The sequence below is a fragment of the Microcebus murinus genome, chromosome 6 (genome assembly GCF_040939455.1).
Source record: "Microcebus murinus isolate Inina chromosome 6, M.murinus_Inina_mat1.0, whole genome shotgun sequence".
NCBI classification, from domain to species: Eukaryota; Metazoa; Chordata; class Mammalia; order Primates; family Cheirogaleidae; genus Microcebus; species Microcebus murinus.
In genome coordinates, this window is record NC_134109.1 from 875,621 (window position 1) to 898,340 (window position 22,720).

The 22,720-nt window shown below is 42.7% G+C and overlaps 2 gene segments (V, D, J or C); both read left to right on the forward strand.

The window, feature by feature from the left end:
- Positions 1-22,720, forward strand: part of LOC105861104 (immunoglobulin heavy constant mu-like) — a 701,862-nt gene that overhangs the window by 113,504 nt on the left and 565,638 nt on the right.
- On the forward strand, positions 11,441-12,066 carry LOC105860820 (immunoglobulin heavy variable 3-74-like). The segment is given in 2 exon segments: positions 11,441-11,566; positions 11,672-12,066. Coding segments are annotated over 2 exon segments (441 nt in total).

Sequence of the window (22,720 nt, forward strand, 5' to 3'; positions counted from 1 at the left end):
TATATTTTATCATATATTATTTTAGTATATTTTATTTATACTTGGGTCAATCACAGACTGCTCTCTGTTGTATTTCATAGTAAACTATAGTTAATAATATTGTATTGCATATTTGAAAATTGCTGAAACATAGGACTTTAAATATCCTCACCACAAAGAAATAACAAATATTTGAGTTGATGGACCTGCTAATTATGCTGATTTGATCATTCCACAATGTATACATGTATTGAAATCCCAATGCGTACCTTCAATATATATAATTATTATTTGTCAATCAAAAATAAATAAAATTTTACCCAAGTGCCCAACAATACACGAGTGGATTAATAAAATGTGGTATCTGTATAGCATGGAGTTCTAATCAGCCACACAAAATAATGGTGATTTAGCACCTCTTTTATTATCCTGGATGGAGCTGGAACATATTCAACTAAATGAAGTATCACCAAAATGCAAAAACAAGCACTACATGTGGTCGTCATCAAATTGGTACTAACTAATCAACACTAAGGTGTTCACATGGTAGTAATATTCAATACACACCAGACAGGTGGGAGCATGGAGGTGTGTAAACTCACAACTAATGCATGGGGAGTGAACTGTGTGCTGAAGGCCACTCCTGTAGCTCTGGCTCATGTGAGGCAAAAGCATATGTGTAACCAAAGTGTTTATATTCCCATAATATTGTGGAATGAAAAAAATGATAAATATTTTGGATGGGGAAATATGCTAGTTTTCTTATTTTGATCAATATGCATGGTATACATATATCAAAACACATTTTATGAGATTAAATATATGCATTATTTGTCCATTAAAATAAAATAAAAATTAAAATGTAACAGTACAAATACACCCACCCAGGTTTATTTCCTTTTATGCAAATTGTATAATTTTCCTTTTTTATTTAATTTTTTACATATTTTCCCTAATATTATGGGGTTATAAATGTTTAGGTTACATGTATTGCCTTGACTCCACCTCAGTCTGAGATTCAAGGGTGTCCATCCACCAGACGCCAAAGGCAGTCACCGTAACAACAAAAATAAGTAAATGGGACCTCATTGCACAGCCAAGGACACTATCAGGAGAGAAAACTTACAGAATAAGAGGAAATACTCACATGCCACACATCTTATATTCTTTAAGTCTTTTCATCTATGCCTATATGCAGATCATATGCAAACTGGTGTTTGCTGTGTAGATGTGCAGGCCTCTCTAGCAGTTCCAGCTGATCTCTCAAGGCTTCTGTGCATCTTCAATGTTCAGTGACAGAAAGAATGGTGTGAATATTTCAGTTCTTTTTCTTAAGATCAGAAAGTCAGAGTATTAGGGGGAGATCACCAGTATCAGTGTTTGCACTAAATCTACCTTAAAAGACCTGCAACTGCTGCTGTCTTTCTCCAGGTGTATATTTTGTCCTCAAAATGTCATGCTCACCTACATGGGGAAGATAAGAGCAACCACCCATGAACTCTTCGCTGTGGGAGATAAACTATGGTGTGGTTTAAGTCTGTTATCTGCCATGAATTAATTTTTGTAAGTGGTAATCAGGAGAATTATAGAAGAAAATGTTGGAAAGCTCTTCTACATATAAGTTTATGGCAAGAGTTTATTAAGAATCCAACGGTAATCACAGCAACAACAAAAATTAACATATGGGTCTTGGTTAATCTACACCAATGTCCCTTGCAGGGATTCCTTGGTCACAAAGAATGCGGCATGTGCTGGGCAAATCAGAGGTAGAGGTGAGATTAATTCCTATCAACACACTATGGTGACAACTTGAGAAATCTTTCCTCTTAGTGCCACAATGTTAGAAGTCCTGGTTCCCGGGGAGGATCACTCCTACTGGGGCACAATGTGCTCCCTGAATCTGAATGTTTATCTGGTGCCCCTCAGTTGGGGCCCTCATGACTGTGGACCAGTCAACAATGAAAGGCACTCTCCCACTTGAAGACATTAACTCTGCTTTGGAGGCTAAGCTTGTGTGTATCCATGGAGACAGGGGCAGTCCCTCAGGCCTAGGCAGTTTCTGTGGTTTCTCCACTGCATTCAACACTGGGGAGGTCAATTGCATCAACCACATGCCTGAGGATTGCCAAGGGATGAAGGAAAATGGCTCTGCAGTGCTCAGGCCTGAGTCACTCCATCACAGAACACACAGCAAACCTCAGTGGAAATGCTGGCCATGGTTTATAAGGATCCAGAGTGAAGGTGGGAGGGAACACTAGTGAATGTCAAGTACAACCACAGTGCTAACTGCAGCAGTGGACAGGGGAGCCAGACCACTCACACTCATAGTATGATTTGCACGAAGATTAGGGCTGGTACTTCCCAAGCCTGTGATATCCAGATGGACTGAATGTGGGCGTGTGTGGAACTTCCTGGCAAGAGGGAAATGTAAAGACAAACTTCAGTGGTTTTTTTTTGGCCCCAGTCTTGTGCCCTTGGCCCAACACAGAGGAAGCAGCAGTTGCATTTGACAATACCTGTGAACCTGTATCGCCTCAGCTGAGTGAGGTTCATGTCTCAGTTAATTAACATCAGTGTCAGAGGAAATGTGAATTCTATGGCCCAAAGTTTGATACAACCTTGAAGTTGTAACACTGGAATGCAGCAAAACCACATCATGTTCTCATTGCAGAAAGAGGACTTTGCCAACTCTATGAAGCATGTTCACAATGATCTTGCAGTTGATTCAGCGGAAAAGTAGTGTGTAGTGTTGGGAAGCACAGACCCAGATACCACAGGTACCTCTCACCAGATATATGCTTGCTGATGCAGACATTGAAGAACTTCTTCTTTTTAGAATTTCATCTTGAAGATGTTCTGACCCGCAACCTCCCCCAGGACTCCTCTCTTCTCTGGGCCCTGCCCTCTCCTTAGGTGTCCCACCCAGAGCTTGTTATATAGCAGGGGACATGCAAATAGGGCCCTCCCTCTGCTGATGAAAACCAGCCCAGCCCTCACCCTGCAGCTCTGGGAGAGGAGCCCCAGCCCCGGCATTCCCAGGTGTCCACATTCAGTGATCAGGACAGAACACAGAGACTCACCATGGAGTCTAGACTGAGATGGGTTTTCCTTGTTGCTCTGTTACAAGGTAATTCATGGAGAACTAGAGATATTTGGTGTGTGAGTGGATGTGAGTGAGAGTAACGGGGGGGGGGGGGTGTGGCAGTTTCTGACCAGCATGTGTCTGTGTTTGCAGGTGTCCAGTGTGAGGTGCAGCTGGTGGAGTCTGGGGGAGGCTTGGTCCAGCCTGGGGGGTCCCTGAAACTCTCCTGTGCAGCCTCTGGATTCACCTTCAGCAGCTACGATATGCATTGGGTCCGCCAGGCTCCAGGGAAAGGGCTGGAGTGGGTCTCAGCCATTGGTATTGGTGGTAGCACATACTATGCAGATGCCATGAAGGGCCGATTCACCATCTCCAGAGACAACGGCAAGAACATGCTGTATCTGCAGATGAGCAGTGTGCAAGCTGAGGACACGGCCGTGTACTACTGTACAAGAGACACAGTGAGGGGACATCAGTGTGAGCTGAGTCACAAACCTCCTGTGCGGATGTGGCAGCTGCCAGGGGGCGCGTGGTAAACAAGGAGCAGAGTCAGATAGAACAGGTGCTGTGTAGGGTAAGCGCTGGTCTTTCCTCAGGGTCCTGGCTTCTGCTCCAGAAAATGGTTTCCTCTGGGAATTCTTTGCATTCTGTGCTGACCTCTGAAGTCTCTGAACCGGAAACGTTCTTCCCAAATAATTAAAACACTCTCTCCTGCACACAGGCAGAGTTTCATCTACAATTATTCATGTTCATAAATGTTAATTATCAGAGTTTCTGTATAATTCAACCACATTTATGAAAAATGTTTGTAACACTTAAAAATGCTGCACAATACCAAACATAAAGTTCTGACAAGCCAACATGCAGGACAAAGTACCTGGGGGACATCAGAGAACAGGTGTTAGTATTCCACAGAAAGAGGAGAGAAACCCAGTGGTTTTCAGGGGCCTGGCACCAAGCTCACAGCACCAATTGTAGCTGCCATCACACAAAGGCATAGAGAACTGCACTAAAATTTGGAATGTATGTCGAATTTGAAGATAACACATATGCTTGGGCACACCCCACACATATACATACTAAGTGAACATGGACAGGCTTAGTGTTCGCATTAGTGAGTTGTCTGCAGAGCAAAGCAGGCCTCTCAAGAAAGCCCATAGCACTTTATTCAGCAGGAAGAGAGACTGACCAGGGTTTGCATAATTGTTCTGTGGCAGGGTAGGTTGGGGGCTCCCACTCGCTGGAAGTGTCTTGCAGGGTTTGGCCCCCCACTGGCAGCACAGAGCATAGGGGGGACACCTGCGATTCTTTACTAGTATTTCCATGGTTGGAGCAAGAATAGAAGACAGAGAGATGGGCCTTAAGTTGCCCAAGGACAGACACCAAGAGGCTCTGACTTTCTTATTCCACTCAACAACTATACAAACGAGTAAGAATACAGGCAAAAGGGCCATTATGAGTACAAAACAAACAGGTCTGCAGAAAACTATGGGACATTTTATTAGTATGAGACAATATTGATACTAATTAGAATGAATATGAACAGGAGTTAGGCAGGAGTCTTGGTCACAGGTCATGAGTGGAAGCTTTTTACTGTTCAAGATAATTAGCTTATCCTGAAGGTAGCGGGTCAGCTGTGGGCTTCAAAATACCAGAAGCTTTGCAGATTGTATGAGGATGCTGTTTTGACATCTCCTGTTGCAGTAGCCTTCCAAGTGTCTAGAAATCTGAGTTAATACTTTAGTTCTGAAATATGCACCCAAGAATTGCCTGCCTGGAAGTCCACTACTGTATTTTCTTAAAAGTTCATAATAATATTTGTTCCAATATGGCACAAAAGCAGTGTGTTCCTGATGTCTCTTCCAATGCACACTATGTCCTGGTTGAACATCAGGAGACACTGTTTAAAAATGTAGTAAAAATGCAGCCTGAATTTATAGGTGATAGGAGTGACCTAAACACCTATTACTTTCAAAAATTTTAATACTTGCATGTCACCGGACAATGCTCGTCTTTTCACTCAAATCTAAATGTTGCATCTGTCTGGCTACCATGCCATGGGTAGTAACTGATGTGTCCTGGAGTGAGTAGACCATTATGACATAAGTCCTAATGAGAACCATTTGCTAAGGGAGTTCAGGGATTTCTCAAAGTTTTGACACTTTAAATTTAATAATGCCAATTTATCAGCATATGTTGAAGGTTTATAATCAATTGATGGTGTGTTATATGAGGAATGGAAATGCCTCACAGGTTTGGATGAGATTATACAGTAGGTTAAGGCTGCTTGTTCTGTGTAATATGTGCTACATTTGTTTAGCAGACTTGCTATTATTTGTTTCATGATTTCCAAAGTTATATTAGTCAGGTCCCTATGATTTGGAGGTTTATCTGAAAGTTCCTTAGATTGTTGTTGATTTTGATGGGGTCTCAGGAAGTTGTGAGAAATCCTTTTGTTCGGAAGGTATTCCAGGTTCATGCACTACTCAAATAAATAAATAAATAAATAAATAACTTTGATCTGGGTTTTCGGCTAATTAACAAGCTCTAAGAAGTGCAATAGCTTCTACCATGTGGACTGATTTTACATCAGGTTGAGCACTATATTCTGAGAAATGTTTACATTAGTAACATAAATTAATGGTTATTAACACCCATTTTTATTATTGAAATGTGATTCATCAACACATAATATGAGGTCAAAGGTCTCAAAGGGAATCTCATCTAAGGTATACACAAAAAATTTCCTTGATGGAGATAAAATAACTGTGTGCCCACACTTAGCTTTCAGCCATGTCTGTTAACACACTATGAACCACATGCTAATTTTCACCTCACCAGGGGTTTATTTTTCCTTGATAATCTGTTATTTTTTATCTTAATGCCTCTAGATTATCATATGTGGCTATTTTAGCAAAAATTAAAGTCAGAGAACATGAACCGACTAAACAATAAGGAAAATCATAACCTAATAAAACAAGTGGCCTGGATGTGAGTGGCTCCAGGATTACCTAATTCAAAAGTTCAGGCACCCAAGGAGTTTCTTTTTTTATTATTTCAGAATATTATTGAGTTACAAACGTTTTCGTTACAGGTAATGCCTTTGTCTCCTCCCCCAAGCCAGGGCTAGAAATCTTCCCTTCCCCCAAACAGTGCACTCTGCATCCATTAGTCGTGAGTTTACCCCCATGCCCCACCTGACTGGCACCCAGTGAGTGTTACTACCATGTGAGCATCTTAGTGCTGATCAGTTAGTACCAGTGTGATGATAAGTACATGTGGTGCTTGTTTTTCCATTCTTGTGATACCCCACTTCAAATTATGGGCTCCAGCTCTATCCACAATAATAAACAGGTGCTAGTTCACCACTGATTTTTCTGGCTGAGTAGTACTTCATGATATACATATATCACATTTTATTAATCCACTAATAGATTGATGGGCACTTGGGTTGTTTCCACATCTTTGCAATTGTGAATTGTGCTGCCATAAACATTTGAGTGCAGATGTCTTTTTGATGAAAAGTGGGGTGTATTTTTTGCCGTTTGGGGTAAATACCCTCTAGTAGGATTGCTGGATCAATTGGAAGGTCCTACTTTTAATTTTCTCCAGGAATCATCTCCACATTGTTTTCCACGAAGGTTGTACTAACTTGTAGCAGGACCAACAGTGCGTAAGTGCTTCTTTCTGTGTCCTCACCAGCATCTATTGGTTTTGACTTTTTAATATATGACATTGTAACTGGGTAAGGTGATAACTGATTGTGGTTTTAATTTTATTTACCTGATGTTTAATGATATTGAGCAGATCTCATATGTTTATTGGATATTCATCTTTCTTTTTCTGTGAAGCTTCTGTTTATGCTTTTTCCCCACTTTTTAATAGGGATGTTTCTTTTATGTCACTTATTTGCTTGAGTTCTTTGTAAATTTTGGTTATTAGCCCTTTAGGGAAATGCAGATTATGAATATTTTCTCCCACTCTGTAGGTTTTCTATTTGTTCTGTTGACTGTAACCTTAGATGTGCAGAAGCTTTTTAGATTAATCAAATTCAATTTATTGATGTTTGTTGTTGGCATGATTGGCATTGAGGGTCTTAGTCACACATTCTTTGTCCAGGCCAATATCTAGAAGAGCTTCTTTCTACATTTCCATTTAGGATTCTTGTGGTTTCATGCTGTTCTTTTCTGTTGTTTTTGAGACAAGAGTCTCACTCTGTTGCCTGGGCTAGAGTGTCATGGTATCAGCCTAGCTCACAGCAACCTCAAACTCCTGGGCTAAAGGGATCCTCCTGCCTCAGCCTCCAAGTAGCTGGGACTACATGCATGCAACACAATGCCCAGCTCATTTTTTCTATTTTTGGTAGAGATGGGGTGTTGCTCTTGCTCAGGCTGATCTCGAACTCCTGAGCTCAAATGATCCACCCACCTTGGCCTCCCAGAGTGCTAGGATTACAGGCGTGAGCTACCATGCCTGGCCATTTTCATGCCAAATAAAAACTTTTATTTAAGTTTTTATCCATCTTGAAGAGATTTTTGTAAGTGGTGAAAAGTGGGAGTCCTGGTTCATTCTTCTGCATGTGGCACCCTGTGGTCTTCAGACTCACAGCTGCAGTGACAAACCAGCAGGGCTCTGTGCCTGGGGCTGTGTGCTCCGTCATCACATGCTGGTTATTTCTCTTCATCCAGGGAGGAACACCCTCTTCTGGTGCAAAATTATCAAAAGTGTGGCTTGATTTCCAAGCAACCCACTGGACAAGCATTTCCCCTGCATCTTTCCTTGATAACTACAGCTCCCTTCCTGGCTGCTTCTGGGATTTCTGATTGGGACCAAGAGTAATTTCGATAATCCCTTCAGCAAATGGTTGTCTATGCACAAACCTGAGCCTGCTTCCAGATGATTATATCTGAACAGGCTGAGGCTTTTCAAAAATCTGTGGCTTCACTTTGTGTACAAGTTTCTCTTTATCTCTCTCCTCTATCTTTATGGTTACAAGGATGAAAAAGGAAATGAGCCACATCTTTAACAATTTCCTTGGAAATCTCCTCAGAAACCATCAGTTTGCCAAGGAAGTTCTACCTTCCATCCAACACAACACAATTCACACAAGTCCTCTGCCACTTTATAACGAGGATCACATTTTTAAGTCAGATTCCAATACATGCCAAGCACAGAAGATGGACAGGTCCACTTTGTGCACAGCTGGTCCTCAGAGATGAGGACACAAACAAGTACTTTCTAGCTGCTTGAGAAAGAGATAACAACCATGATGACAGCATCAAGAACATTAGCTTCTCGACATAACTTTCATAAGTTGCTCCGAGTTTCTTGATTTACAATTTTCAGAATGAAGCTCAGTGAGACACAAACACAGAATCAGGCCCCACAGTGAGATGGGGGGGGACTGTGTTCTCTTCCCCACCACTCATTCTACTATCTCATAAAAATCCTGGGTTTCAGAGCCACAGAGACTCCAGGGAATGAATCTCAGGAGTTTTTAAAAGGGAATCTCTCTTTTCGGCTTGGCAGTTTCTCTCTGTGCATGGTGACTTTGCCTCTTTTGCAAATGATGTGCTGTGCAGCTTTTCAGCCAGGTATTATGAAAACTATCTCACTTAAGTAGTGGAACCCACTTTCTCTGATCTAAAACCCATGTCACAAAGCAGAATATGGACACTGTATAGTAAGTGGTTCTGCACACAAAGACCAAGTGACTAGCCCACCCTGTCAGTGAGCAGAGGAATATAAGCTATCCATTTCTGTTTATAGCACTGCAGAGTATTTATGATTCTCAAATTTCTCCCTAAAAGAGAGAGTCCTGGGTTCCAGGGTGTTCTCTGAAACACTCAAGTGTGCACAGGTAGAAAGCAGAATTAGGGGACTACTTGGCATTTCAACAATGGTAGGAATGATTACCGTCTAATGATAAATATGTCCCTTTTCCAAGAAAAAAAAATAAACTACATGATAGAATAACATGGACATATGGAACTGGATTCAAACCATTGAGCATACTTGGTCATGAAACTGTCCCTAGGGTAAAGATATTCACCTGTGTTAAGTGAGTGAGTGCTATGGTTTGCGCATTTGTCTCCTGCAAATTTCCTGTTAAAATTTGGTTTTCAGAGTTGAACATGGAGCCTCTCTGGCTCATGGGGAGTGGGTCTTTCATGAATAGATTTGTGTCTTCTAGGGGTACATGAGTTCTTTCTATCAGTCATCACCACAGTTAGTTCTTAAAAAGAGCCTGGAAATTACCCCCTGCCTTGTGTCATCTCTCACCATGTGACCCCTGCACATGCTGGGACCCTTCACCTATTGCCACAGGTGAAAGCAGCCTGAGGCTCTCCCCAGCAGCAGACACAGGCACCATGCTTCCTGCACAGCCTGCAGAACTGTGAGTCAGACTTAACCTCTCTTCTTTGTAAATTGTCCTGCCTCAGGTATTCCTTTATAGCACCAAAAAAGGACTAGGACAGCTGGTAAAGCTGTTTTGAACTATGATAAACATTAGATTGCACACAACTCAGAAGTTGAAGCACGAGATAATGGAGAAATGCAAATGTATCTTGATGAGTATTCAATAATTTAGGTGACCCTGTATGTACAGTGAGGAATGACAAATGAAAGAGATAGATACATAGGTAGGTAGGTAAGTAGACAGATAATAGATTTCTGGAAGTAAAAGAATATTGGCCCTGTTCCCACAATCATTTGTTATTCTTGTTCACATTCAACCTCTGGGCTGGAAGAAGAGCCTTGGCTTAATCAAGTCAACACTGGGAAAGGACTATGTTTCCCAAGGGTCAATCAGCATTCTTCTCTCAGCAGGAGCCCTGTGGACAGGGATCTCCCCATTGCTCTTTTATCCTTATGTGCTAATGTGCCTGCCCCATGCTAATCACCACTTAGGATGAAACATGGAACCACAGCATGAAGCTTGCAGTAGACAACATCTGAGAGTTGATTTGAGTACATTCAACAGGGCAATGAACTTTGTAAAGAACTTCCAGAACTTGCTAAAGTTCTGGAATTAGAGACAGGCTACCTCACCTGACCTGTAATTTTCTGTTTGTAGAATGGGATGAGTTTGCATTAACCAAATTCCTGACAGTTGCAAAGTAACCACTGGTTAAAGTGTTTAAGGTCTAGGTAATTCCATTAGACACACAACAAACTCCTGCATTTCTGGTCATGTTTTAGGAGAATCCAGGGGGCAGCTGGGGGTGGATGGTGATGGATAAAGAGGATGATGACAGAGAAGGCTTCAGTGGTGATAAGTTAAGTCTGACCCACTGACCCATTCTGGTTTCTGTGGAGGTGGGGGCTGGCTACTTTCTCAAGCCTTTGTGACCAATGTGGACCAAAGTGTCCCTTTGTGGGTCCAACTGGGTAAAATCGAATGCAAAAATACTACAGAGGTTTATGTGTCACCCCTATTCATGTTTCCAAGCCCAGCACAAACTGTAGCAGCACTTACATTTGACAGCCATGTGCAAACCTGCTTCTGATCAGCTGCATTTAGCCACTCACAGTGATGCATGTTCTCAATAGCAGTGGGGACATTGAGGCCCAGAAGTTTACACAACCTGAAGTTAAGATAAACACTAGAGTGAAGAAAAATCACATTGGGTTCTTGTGACAAAAATCAAGGTTCTGTGGATCTGAATGAACATATCCAACTCTGTTCTCAGGGGAGTTCTGTCCAGTGGTGAATAGGACAAACAGGCCCAGAGACTGGGGCTCTCTTATTAGACATATGCTCTTGGGCACATTGCTCTATTCAGTTATGATTCTTTCCTATTTTTTTAAGAGACAGGGTCTCACTCTGTTTCCCAGGGTGCAGTACAGGGTCCCAAGCATAGCTGACCAAAACTTCTAGATCCTGGGCTCAACAATCCTCCTGCCTAAACCTCCCCAATAGCTGGGGCTGCAGGTCCATGCCTACACCACCATGCTTACCTATTTTTATTGATGTTATGTTTTGTAGAGACAGAATCTTGCCATATTGCTCAGGCTGGTCTCCTGGCCTCTCCTGATCTTCCTTAAGTTCTGGAATTAAAGATGGGCTACCACACCTGGCTGGCAATTTCCTGTTTCTAGAAGGGAATAAATGTTGTCAGCTCCAGGACATGTTTCTACGTATGTCTAAAACAAATTAATATAATGAATTAAAAGTGCATACTATGACACAATCACTTAACAAAATTAATATTTTCCTGGGTGCTAATAATTTCACTAATGTCTGCAAGACACTCACATCTGCTCTTGGGTGTTGCCCCCTCCTCAGATCTCCCAGCCCAGAGCTTGCTATATAGCAGGGGACATGCAAATAGGGCCCTCCCTCTGCTGATGAAAACCAGCCCAGCCTTCACCCTGCAGCTCTGGGAGAGGAGCCCCAGCCCTGGCATTCCCAGGTGTCTTCATTTGGTGATAACGACTGAACAGAGAGACTCACTATGGAGTCTGGACTGAGCTGGGTTTTCCTTGTTGCTCTGTTACAAGGTAATTCATGGAGAACTGGAGATATTTGGTGTGTGAGTGGGTGAGAGTGAGAGAAGCAGCATGTTTTTGTAACATTTTCTGACCAGGATGTGTCTGTGTTTGCAGGTGTCCAGTGTGAGGTGCAACTGGTGGAGTCTGGGGGAGGCTTGGTCCAGCCTGGGGGTTCCCTGAGACTCTCCTGTGCAGCCTCTGGATTCACCTTCAGCAGCTACTGGATGTACTGGGTCCGCCAGGCTCCAGGAAAGGGGCTGGAGTGGGTCTCACGCATTAATCCTGATGGTGGTAGCACAAACTACGCAGACGCCGTGAAGGGCCGATTCACCATCTCCAGAGACAACGGCAAAAACACACTGTATCTTCAGATGAACAGTCTGAAAGCTGAGGACACGGCTGTGTACTACTGTGCGAGAGACACGGTGACAGGACACCAGTGTAAGCCCAGACACAAACCTCCTGTGGGGGCCAGTGGGGCCACCAGGGGGTTGATCCCCAGTGCCTGAGCAGGTGCTGAGGGAAGCTGAGGTTTCCTTCCAGACCTTGCTGTTTCCTTTCTCTCTGCCTGTTCTTAGTCTTCCTCAGGACTTGTGGTGGTTTTTTCCCTGCAATGTCCTGGGTTCTTTCATCTACAATTGGATGGCTTTTGACCTGATTTTAATACAATCTTAAGCTTTATTTTATTTCAGTTATTTGCTGTTGATAAATATTCAATAATATCTTTGCAGGAAGGAAAATCCACACTACACTCTAGAGTCATGAAGGGTTTTGTGTTTGCTAAGCCGTGTTGGTCATTGAGGAGCAAACACTTCTCTGGAGAACAGCTTTGTATGTGCTGGGGGTTTGTTTATCCCCTGCCTTTTTCCTGCCTTTTGTGGGGAAGAACCATCATTTCACTGTGTCCTCCCTTCTGCCTGGCTATTGGTCATCCATCCTGAGATGGTTCCTCCTCCTCACTGTTCTGTCAAAGCTCTTTGTCTCCCTGGACATCCACACAATGAGGCAGCAGGTCCCTTTGTCCCTCTCTCACGCCTGGTGAATCAGCTCCTTCTCCTCATTCTCACTGAAGCCAGAAGTGTTCCTGCAGCTGACCATGCTCCCTGCAGCACCCTGGTCTGGGTGGCACCACCCCACCTCTGGCTCTTTTCTCAGGAGTGGAGGAATAACACCCACCTTGCACACCTGCTTCTACTGGTGTGGCAGAGTGAGCACCGTCTGCTCTCCCTGGGGGTGCATGGCAGGGGCTGGTCAGGAGGGGGCTTGTCTCTGTGCTCCTGCCCCTGGACTTAGACTCAGGATCATTCTGTTTGCCGGGTGCAGAGGTCCTAGGATGGTGGACCATGGACCCAGCCTGAGAGCCTTCTGCAGCCTGGGCTGTGAGAACTATTGGTAAACCCTGGTTTTCAGAAAGGACGCTATTCTCATAAATAGGAAATAAACCAACTCAGAGCTTAGAACTCAGTGTCATTGTACTTGCCAATCCTACTTTTCCCAGGGATGGCATTAATCTTTACTTGTATCATAATATGTATTTTAATATATTCATATATTGAGATTGGAATAGACAGACTTACACATGGAAGAATTTGATTTTCAACCACAAGCTCATACTACAGGTAAAATTGTAGTTAAATTAACAAAAACAAAAAATAATACAAGAGACACTTTTCAAAGTCAAGTGAGGGGGCAGGAAGGGATGAGTGAATTCATGCCTACTGTGTAGAGTGCACTCTGTCTGGCTGACGGGCAAATTATAACTTTGACTCAACTGCACAAAAGCAATTCATGTAACCAAAATGTGTCCCTGTAGTATTCTGAAATATAATTAAATAAATGAACTAATTAATGAAAATAGAGAGGAAAGTGTGTTTTCAATGGGAAATTTAAGTTAGTTTTTTCACATGCACATGTATGCATAGGGGCTATGTGTGTGTTTTGTGTGTGTGTGTGTGTGTGTGTGTGTGTGTGTGTGTGTGTGTGTGTGTGCAAGTTCATCCTATGGGAGGTTCTCTGAGATTCTTGTATCCGTCACTAACGTGTCTGCCATTAGGTCTGGAACATCAGTGACCATCACCTCTTCAATATGTATTTCAATATGCATTTCCCTCCTCTTTTGGGATTCCAGTTATGTCTATATTATGCTCTTGGATATCAATGTTCTTTTACTTCTCTGTTTCTCTCTTTGAATTTTATGCTGTGTAATTGATTGGGCCTATTTCCAAGGTCATGGTTTCTTTGAAAGGTGAGACCACTCTGCTGACAAGCCTGTGAGATTCTTGTTTACTTCTCACTGCAAAGTGCTCTACACATTTCCATCTGACTCTGTTAATACCCATCTCTCTGCTCAAGTCAGCTGCCTGGTTTTGTAGCATGGCTATACTCACCTTTACACATCTTAAGATATTGATTACAGTTACTTTCACATTCCTTTTAAATCAGACAGTTCTGTATGCATCATGTATGAACCTCATTTTGATAATTTATGGTTATGATTTATTAAATTCTATTGGCATACCCTAAATTTTTTTTCTGTAAGTCAGACATGTTGGGTTTGATGGTTGATTTTGGCTTATGATTTTAGGTACATTTCTTCCTGCATAAGACCACATCTGTATTTCCTAGGCATATACTATGGAAGTCTTGTGAATCTACTCAGGTCTGCATTTGAAGTTTATTGATGCCATGGCTCCTTGTGTTAAAGGTGTTCTCTGCTCTGACCACAAAGGTTGTTGCATACCCTCCAGAGATACCCTGCTTTGTTTCCTATTTGGCTCTGTGTTTTGACCTTTTTTTTTTCCTATAAACAACTATCTCATCTTCCAAAGGAAGAATTCTAGTTTTAAATTTACCTGACAGTTGTCAACATGGTGGAAAGGGTTGATTGACATGGCATACCTTGACTTTCTCACTGAGTCAAATTCCTTGGCAAGTGTCATGCTCCTTGACACAGTGACCTATTCCAGACAGCCCCATCCCTCCTCCAGATGTGACCCTATGACCCTCACATTGGGTTTCTTCACATAATCCCACATCTCTTGTAGGCTTTGCTTTTTTCTCTTGTTTCTGTTCTCTATCTCTGTGATGGTTTTATTTAGTTGGAGTGTGTTATCTTCAATCTCTGAGATTCTTTCTTCTGTTTGATCTACCCTGTTCTTGAGACTTTCCAATGTATTTTGTAGTTCCCTGAATTGATTCGTCATTTCCAGGAGTTCGGTTAAACTTTTCTTCATTGTCTCTATTTCATTAGTGAACATTTTTTCCAGATCCTGGAGGCTTTTTGTGGTTTCTTTGTGTTGTTTATTGAGTTGTTCTTGTAGGTCGGTAAGTGTTCTTATGATCCACATAGGAAATTCCTCTTCTGTCATTTTGGTTGCTTAATTTTGGTTGGTGCCCATGTCTAGGGGGCTGGGGCTCCTCTTTGGGGGTGTATTTTCCATTTGGTTCTTCATATTTCCTGAGTTCCTTTGCTGATATCTTCCCATGTCGATCAGTTGTTTTTTCTTTTCTTTATGTTTTTGTTTGGGTATTCACATGCCTTGTTTAGTTTCTGAGCTGATAGGTGGTGTCTGTTGGTGAGATTCGAACTCTCCCTGTGTAATGAGTCAGTAGGTGTCATGAAAAGGGTGTGCAGGATGCTCTCCCTGTCAGTAGGTGGCGCTTGCTTGGAGGAACAGGCTAAGCTGTTGTTTTTATGTCCTGTTATCAGCTCTTGTTCCTGTAGAGAGATCTCTAGTGCCTCATGTGGTGGGTGGGGCCCTGGGACTTCCAGGTGTGTCCTTTTCTCTCCTTCAGTGTGGGGTAGTCTATGAAAGAGTCTGGGTGGAGTTGGGTTGGGTAAGCCTGCCCTCAGGTAACACCAATGTCCTTAGCAGGGATCAAAGTTCTGTTCTCTGTTTCCAGGCAAAGCTGACAGGGAGGGGCTGGAATGGCCAGGCTCAGTCAGAGAGTCTGCTGTGTGGGGGTGGGTCTGTCTGAGACGCAGTCTGGAGCGGGTCTGGCTTCTTTCCACCGTCCCCAACTCGGCGGCTACTCCTGGTCCTCTGCCAGCAGGCCAGACCACACACCACCAGGCCTCCCCTGGCTGTGCTGCTGGCGGGGAGGTTCCTGCGCAGGAACGCCACCTGGGCTGGGCACACGGCCTCCCTTTGGGGGAGGGTTGCCCTCTAGGACACTGATATGCCCCTGAAGGCACACACACCTCAGTAGGCTGTTCACAAATATCCCTTCTGTGCCCCAGGCAATGCGAGGCCTCAGTGCACGGGATGTGGTCTGCAGGTCTGACCTCTGGGTCCCAGAGTTCAAACTATATCCCCACCAGGGAGAGCAGTGCCAGTCCCAATTCACCCACAGGGACACCACGCTGGGTCTATGTCTCTCAACCTCAGGGTCTCCCTGTTCTCCTGGGATCACCGTGCCAGCAGCACCTGGGAGGGCTGGCAGGTAGGGAGCTCACAGTCTGAGTACCCCTTAGTCAGCTGTAGAGCCCCAAAAGGGAAGGTTCCGTTCCCTGTAGGTGCCTCTGGCTGGTGGCTATATTGTCTCTCTGTCTCTCTGGGCAGCCGTGGGTAGGATCAGGGGAGGGGAGGAGGAGGCAAAATGGCGTCTGCTGTGCAGCTTGGGTCTGTGCACACGGAAGTGCCCCGAGGGAGTTGGGAGTTGGTGCCTTGTCCGCTACTGGCTTACTGCTCACTGGCAGTGCCCGTCGCTGGGCTGGAATCCGCAGGTCTCTCCAATTGCTGGGGAGCCCACCTGCAGTCCATGATGCAGGGGAGGGGAAACGGCCTATCCACCTACACTTCCCGCTGGTCTCCGGGCTGCTCCGGGGGTCCCAGCTTCCAGTTCTCCACCATGACCTCCTCCTGTGGAGTCTCCCGTGGTCTCAGGTACTCCTCCTTCCAACCGTCATCTGATGTAGGCTCATCTTCTTGCTTCTTTCTTCTAATTTCTGCTAGAATCAGTCTTTTCTGCAGAGACACTCTGTCTGGCGGTGTTTCTCATCCTCCATCTTCTCTCACCCCCCCCCTCAACTTTTTAATTTGTCATAGAACTTCTGTATCTGAAGTACTGAACAAAAGGTGCTAATCTGCAGCATGTCTAGAGCTGTTGGTGTGGATAAATATGATGATTGCAGTGATGATGTCTATGGTCTTGCTGCTGTAGAAGAAGATCTGTTCTTTCTGCTGCCTACTTCTTCCAGTAGAGTAGTGGCTTTATCTATATAACCAAGGTATTGAGAAAAACTCAAATATCAGTCAGTATCTTATTAAATATGCAAAATTTGGTAAACGTATTCATTAATATCTGGACATGCCTTGCTTCATAAATACTACAACATTGTTGCATTCACAGTAATTCATGTTTATAAAAGAAACCAAAGTACATGATTCTACTTTTATAAATTCTAGAAAATGAAAACTAATATAAGGTGACATAAAACAGATCAGTAGTTTACTTTGTGAAAGGCAAGAGAAGAGAAGGGAAGAAGAAGGAGGAATTTCAAAAAAAGAATAGGAGGAAATACTGACAACAATTTATTTGTTCACTGTCTGGCACATAGTGATGACTATGTCAAAATTTATCAAGTGTGAACTTTAAATATGTGGTTTAATGTATGTCATTTGTACTTCACTAAAGTCCTTGCAAGTAAACAAACGGATGATTTGGCAGAGAGAGCATGAAGACAAGAGAGATAATGATACACTAAACAGTAGAGACTCTGGAAATCACATCTGTCTGCAGCCTGCATGCTGGGGCACCCAGGTCCTCTCAATATATTTAGATAAGCACTAGAATGTAGCAGGATCACAAGTGTTCCCACTAAGGAAAGGGGCTGTGAAACCACCAAAGGCATGGCAAGCTCTACCCTGGAATTGCTGCAGGAAAAAGTCAGATCCAGTGGTGAGGAACACAGGCCCAGAAACCAAAGCTCACTCTAACTAGATGTGAACTCTTAGATGCATCACATAAAGACTCCAAGCTTGTGAGTTTGCTTTTACGTATGTAGATGGAGAAAATGTGGACACCTACAGATCAAGACTAATGTTCCAATGAAAATTAGATATGCTAATGTTAATTAATTGTTTTTCACCGTCCCATCACTCACTATCCTCCCTAAGGGGTTGCAACCCAGAGCCTGCTATATAGCAGGAGACATGGAAATAGGACCCGCCCTCTGCTATTGAAAACCAGCCCAGCCCTCTCCTTGCAGCTCTGGGAGAGGAGCCCTTGCCCCAGCATCCCCAGGTGCTCCCATTTGGTGATCGGGACTGAACATAGAGACACACCATGGAGTCTGGGATGAGCTGGGTTTTCTCTGTGTTTCTGTTAAAAAGTAATTAATGGAGAATCAGAGACATTGAGTGTGTGAGTGGATTTGAGTGAGAGAAACAGGGTGTATGTGACAGTTTCTGACCAGGATGTGTCTATGTTTGCAGGTGTCCAGTGTGAGGTGCAGCTGGTGGAGTCTGGGGGAGGCTTGGTCCAGCCTGGGGGGGTCCCCTGAGACTCTCCTGTGCAGCCTCCAGATTCACCTTCAGCAGCTATGAAATGAATTGGGTCCTCCAAGCTCCATGGAAAGGGCGGGAGTGGGTCTCAGCCATTGATACTGGTGGTAGCACAGGCTACACAGATGTTGTGAAGGGATGATTCACTATCTCCAGAGACAACAGCAAGAATTTGCTGTATCTGCAAACAGACAATCTGGGATTCAAGGACATAGCCCTGTACTTCTGTGCAAAAAGCTCAGTGAGGGGACACCAGTGGGAGCCCAGACAAAAAACCTCCTGCGGGGGCGCATGAGGCCACTAGGGGGCGAGCGGTACACAGGAGCAGAGTCTGCCTAGGGCAGGTGCAGGTGGAGGGTAAGAGCTGGTTTCCTCTCAGTGTCCTGGCTTCCTATCCATAAAACAGTTTCCACTGGGGAATTTCTCTGAATTCATGAGTCTTATTTCTCTCTGCAGTCTCTGAGTTAGACATGTTTGTGGTAATGAGAGAAAATATTCTCACCTGTACAAAATGCAGCAAGTGGCTTCCAGTTACTTTGTCCAGTGCCCAAATGTGCATTAATTATCAACCCTTGGGAATAATTATCAAAATCAATACAACATTTTGTTTTGTATAAAACAATGCCGCACAGCACACAGAAATGAAAGTTCCTTCTAGTCAGCTAGCAGGATAGTGTTTATGGGACATCAGGGGCAAAGGGAGTCAGCATCCTAAGCAAGACAAGGAAAACCATGTGGTTGTCTGTGTCCCAGCACCAGGCTCACAATGTAGATTATATCTGACACAATTTAAGGGCAGAGGAACCCCACCAACATTTATTGTAGATGTTGACATTGATGACATTAGACACATGCACACATGTACACGCACACACGCTGACACACACACACACACACACACTAAGTGAACATGGGAAGGTTTAGTCCCTCCACTACTGAGGTATCTGCAGAGCACTGCAGCCTTCTCAAGAGAGTCCAAAATGTCTTCATATAACAGTAACAGAGACTGCCTGAGGTTTTCACAACAGTTCCCTGACAGGGCAGGGAGGGGGCTCTCATTTCCAGGAAGGGTCTGATGAGGTTTGACCTCCAACAGCTATCTCATGAGAAAGCATCTGTGATTCTTTGCTAGAATTCCCATAAGTGGAGCAAACAGGGAAGATGAAAGACATGCCTTCAAATGTCAGCGGGAAGACATCAGCTAAGAGACTGACACTTCTTATTCCATTCAGCCACTGGGTTCCAAATGAGCAAAAAAAATAAAAAATAAAATTTAAAGAAGTTTAAAAAACATTAAAGGCTGTCAGCAACCAGTATTGCAGAAAAATAGAAGATATTTTGTGAGATGATATTAATAATAATTAAGTTGTGTAGGAGGAGAAATTAGACAGGGATCCTGGAAGCATGTCATGAGTGAAAGCTTTTCACTCTTCAAGATCATCAGCTTATCCTGAAGGTCGTGGGTTAGATGTGGGCTTCAAAATACCAGAAGCTTCACAGATTCTATGAAAATGCTCACTGTGGCATTGTCTACTGCAGTAGCCAGCAAATGCCCAGAGTTCTCAATGGATGCTGTCGTTCTGAAATATGAACCCAAGAATTGCCTCCCTGTAATGTCACTACTATATTATATTAAAACTCCTTACTGATATTAGTTCTAATGTAGCTGAAGTGAAGTTCTTTGATATTTCTTCTAATATACACAGTGTCCTGGTTGAACTTGTTGAGAGACTTTTAAAAAGATGTTGTAAAAGGCAGCCTGCATCTGTGGGTGATACGAGTGGCTATAACACATGCATTTCTTTAAAGCTTTTTTTTTTTTTTTTTTTTTTTGCTCTTCCATGAAGTAGGGAGAATGTTAGTACCTGTGGTAAAATCTAAGTGTTTGATCTCTCCAGCTACCAAGACATTGGGTAGTAACTGATGTGTCCTCAAGGGAGGGGACTGTAATGCCACAGTGCTAATGGTAGAACCATTGGCCAAAGGAGTTCAGGAATCTGTTAAAATTGTGACATTTTGAACTTAATAATGTCAATTTGATCCACATTCTCAGAAGACTTTTAATGAATGGATGGTGTGTTATATGAATAATAGTAATGCCTTACAAGCTTAGATGCATTTATAAATGAGCTCAAGGTTGCTCTTTCTGTGTAAAGATATTCTACAACACTTGTTTAGCTCTCATGCTCCTATTTACATTTGCACGATTTCCAAAGTTATATTTGTCATGTCTCTAGGACTTAGAAGTTTATCTAAAAGATCCATAGCTTGTTATTCATTTTGATAGGGTCTCCAGAAGTTGTGAGAAACCCTTTTCTTTGCACAGTATACCACATTCATGCATTACTGCAAAGACATGAATTTAATTCCAGTTTTGGATGATCTACAAGCTCTAAAAAGTGCAATGACTCTTGTCATGAAAGTCCAGTTTACACCAGGCTGAGCACTATATGCTAACAAAAAGTTTACATTAGTAATATGAATTACTGGTTATCAACCTCCAGCTTTATTATTGAAGTGTGATTCACACCCCATAGAGGTTGCATTAATTTGCAGTCATACCAACAGTGTATCAGTATACCTTTATCTCCACATTCATGACAGCATTAATTAGTTTGGTACTTCTTGATAAAATCCACTGGAATTAGGTGATATCTCATTGTGGTTTTGATTTGCATTTCACTGATGATTAGTGACTTTCTGAATATTTGTGTATGTTTATTGGCCATTAGGCTGTCTTCTTTTGAAAAATTATTTTCATGTCTGCTGCACAGTTTATAAAGAGTTGCTAGATTTTTCCACTCCTGATGTATTTGATTACTTTGTAGATTTTGGTTATTATCCCATTAACATATATACAGCATGCAATTATTTTTTCCAATTCTCTAGGTTGTCTATTTTCTCTATTGACTGTTTCCTTGGCTGTGCAGAAGCCTTTTAGTTTAATCACTTCTCATTTATTTATTTTTACCATTACTGTGATTGCCTCTGGGATCTTCTTCATAAGTTATTTTCTTTGGCCAATATCTAGAAGAGATTTTCCAACATTTTATAGTAAAATTATTATGGTGTCTTGTCTTAGATTTAACTCTGTTATCTATCTTGAATTAATATCAGTAAGTGGTGACAGATATAGATCCCAATTCAATTGTCTTTATGTCTTTATCCATCTTTCCCAGCACAATTTCTACAAAACGAGCTGCTCTCTAGGAAGTACTCAGAAGAGTGTTACACACAGCTCAGCACAATAGACTCATGTAATTTAATCCAGAAGCTAAAAGTCAAAGGCCAGATACCACAATGTCTCAAGAAATAAAACAAAGCAACAAAGTTTGACTAAACAGGATGAACAGAAATCTGCCCCCTTATCCAGTTTTTAATAAATGCGAATGAAGAGAACTGCCCACTAAGGAGACATAGGCTGGCCAAATGGATAAATACACACAAGCCAAGTATCTTTTGTCATCAGGAAACACATCCAACACACAGATTTGCATTCAGACTGAAAGTTAAGGAATAGGAAATCATATTCATGCAAGCAGAAGCCTAAAAAAAGCTGACATAGCCATTCTGATTTCAGATAACTCAGTCATCAAATAGACAAAAAACAATGAAGTACAAAGATGGTAATTATATAATGGTGAGGGATTCAATTCAACAAGAATATATAACAATTCCAAGTATTTATGCACGTAACTCAGGGTGATGCATATTAATAAACCAAATCCTACTTGGTCTAAACAAAATGATGAGCACTGGCACCATAATAGCCAGAGACTTCACACCCCTGTAATGGAAGAGGACAGATCTCAGAAAACAGAAAATGAACAAAGAAAGACACAATGGACTTAAATAGAACTCTAGGACAAATGGGCCTGACAGACAGTTACAGAACATTCTACACAGTAACCACTGAATATAAATTTTTCTCCTGAACTCAATGAACATGTTGTATGATTGGCCATCTCCTATGTAAAGGCCAGATATTACAATGGCTCAAGAGAGAAATCAAAACAACAACATCCAACCCAACAGAATGAACAGTAATCTACCATAACTATCAGTTCTCTCAATGAAGGTGAATGGCTTAAACTCTACACACAAGGAGAATCAAGATGGGGGATGAGAAAAACCACCAGACCAAGTGTCTCTGCTGAAAAGAGAGATGCTAGAAGAAATTAGAAAAAGAAGCAAGAAGATGAGCATACAGTGCATAAGGGCCAGAGGAGGGGTACCTGAGACCCCGGGAGACTCCACGGGACGAGGTTGCTGAGGAGAACTGGAAGCTGAGACCACCAGAGCAGCCCGGAGACCAGCGGGAAGGGGAGTGGTCCAATCTCACCCACAGACACCACCTACCAGCTCAGAAACTAAACAAGGCATGTGAATACCCAAGCAAAAACCTAAAGAAAAGAAAAAACAACTGATCAAAATGGGAAGAAATCGGCGAAGGAACTCAGGAAATATGAAGAACCGAATGGAAAACACACCCCCAAAGAGGAACATCAGCTCACTAGAAATGGACACCAACAAAATCAGGCAACCAAAATGACAGAAGAGGAATTTCATATGTGGATCATAAGAACACTTACCGACCTACAAGAACAACTCAATAACCAACACAAAGAAACCACAAAAAGCCTCCAGGATCTGGAAA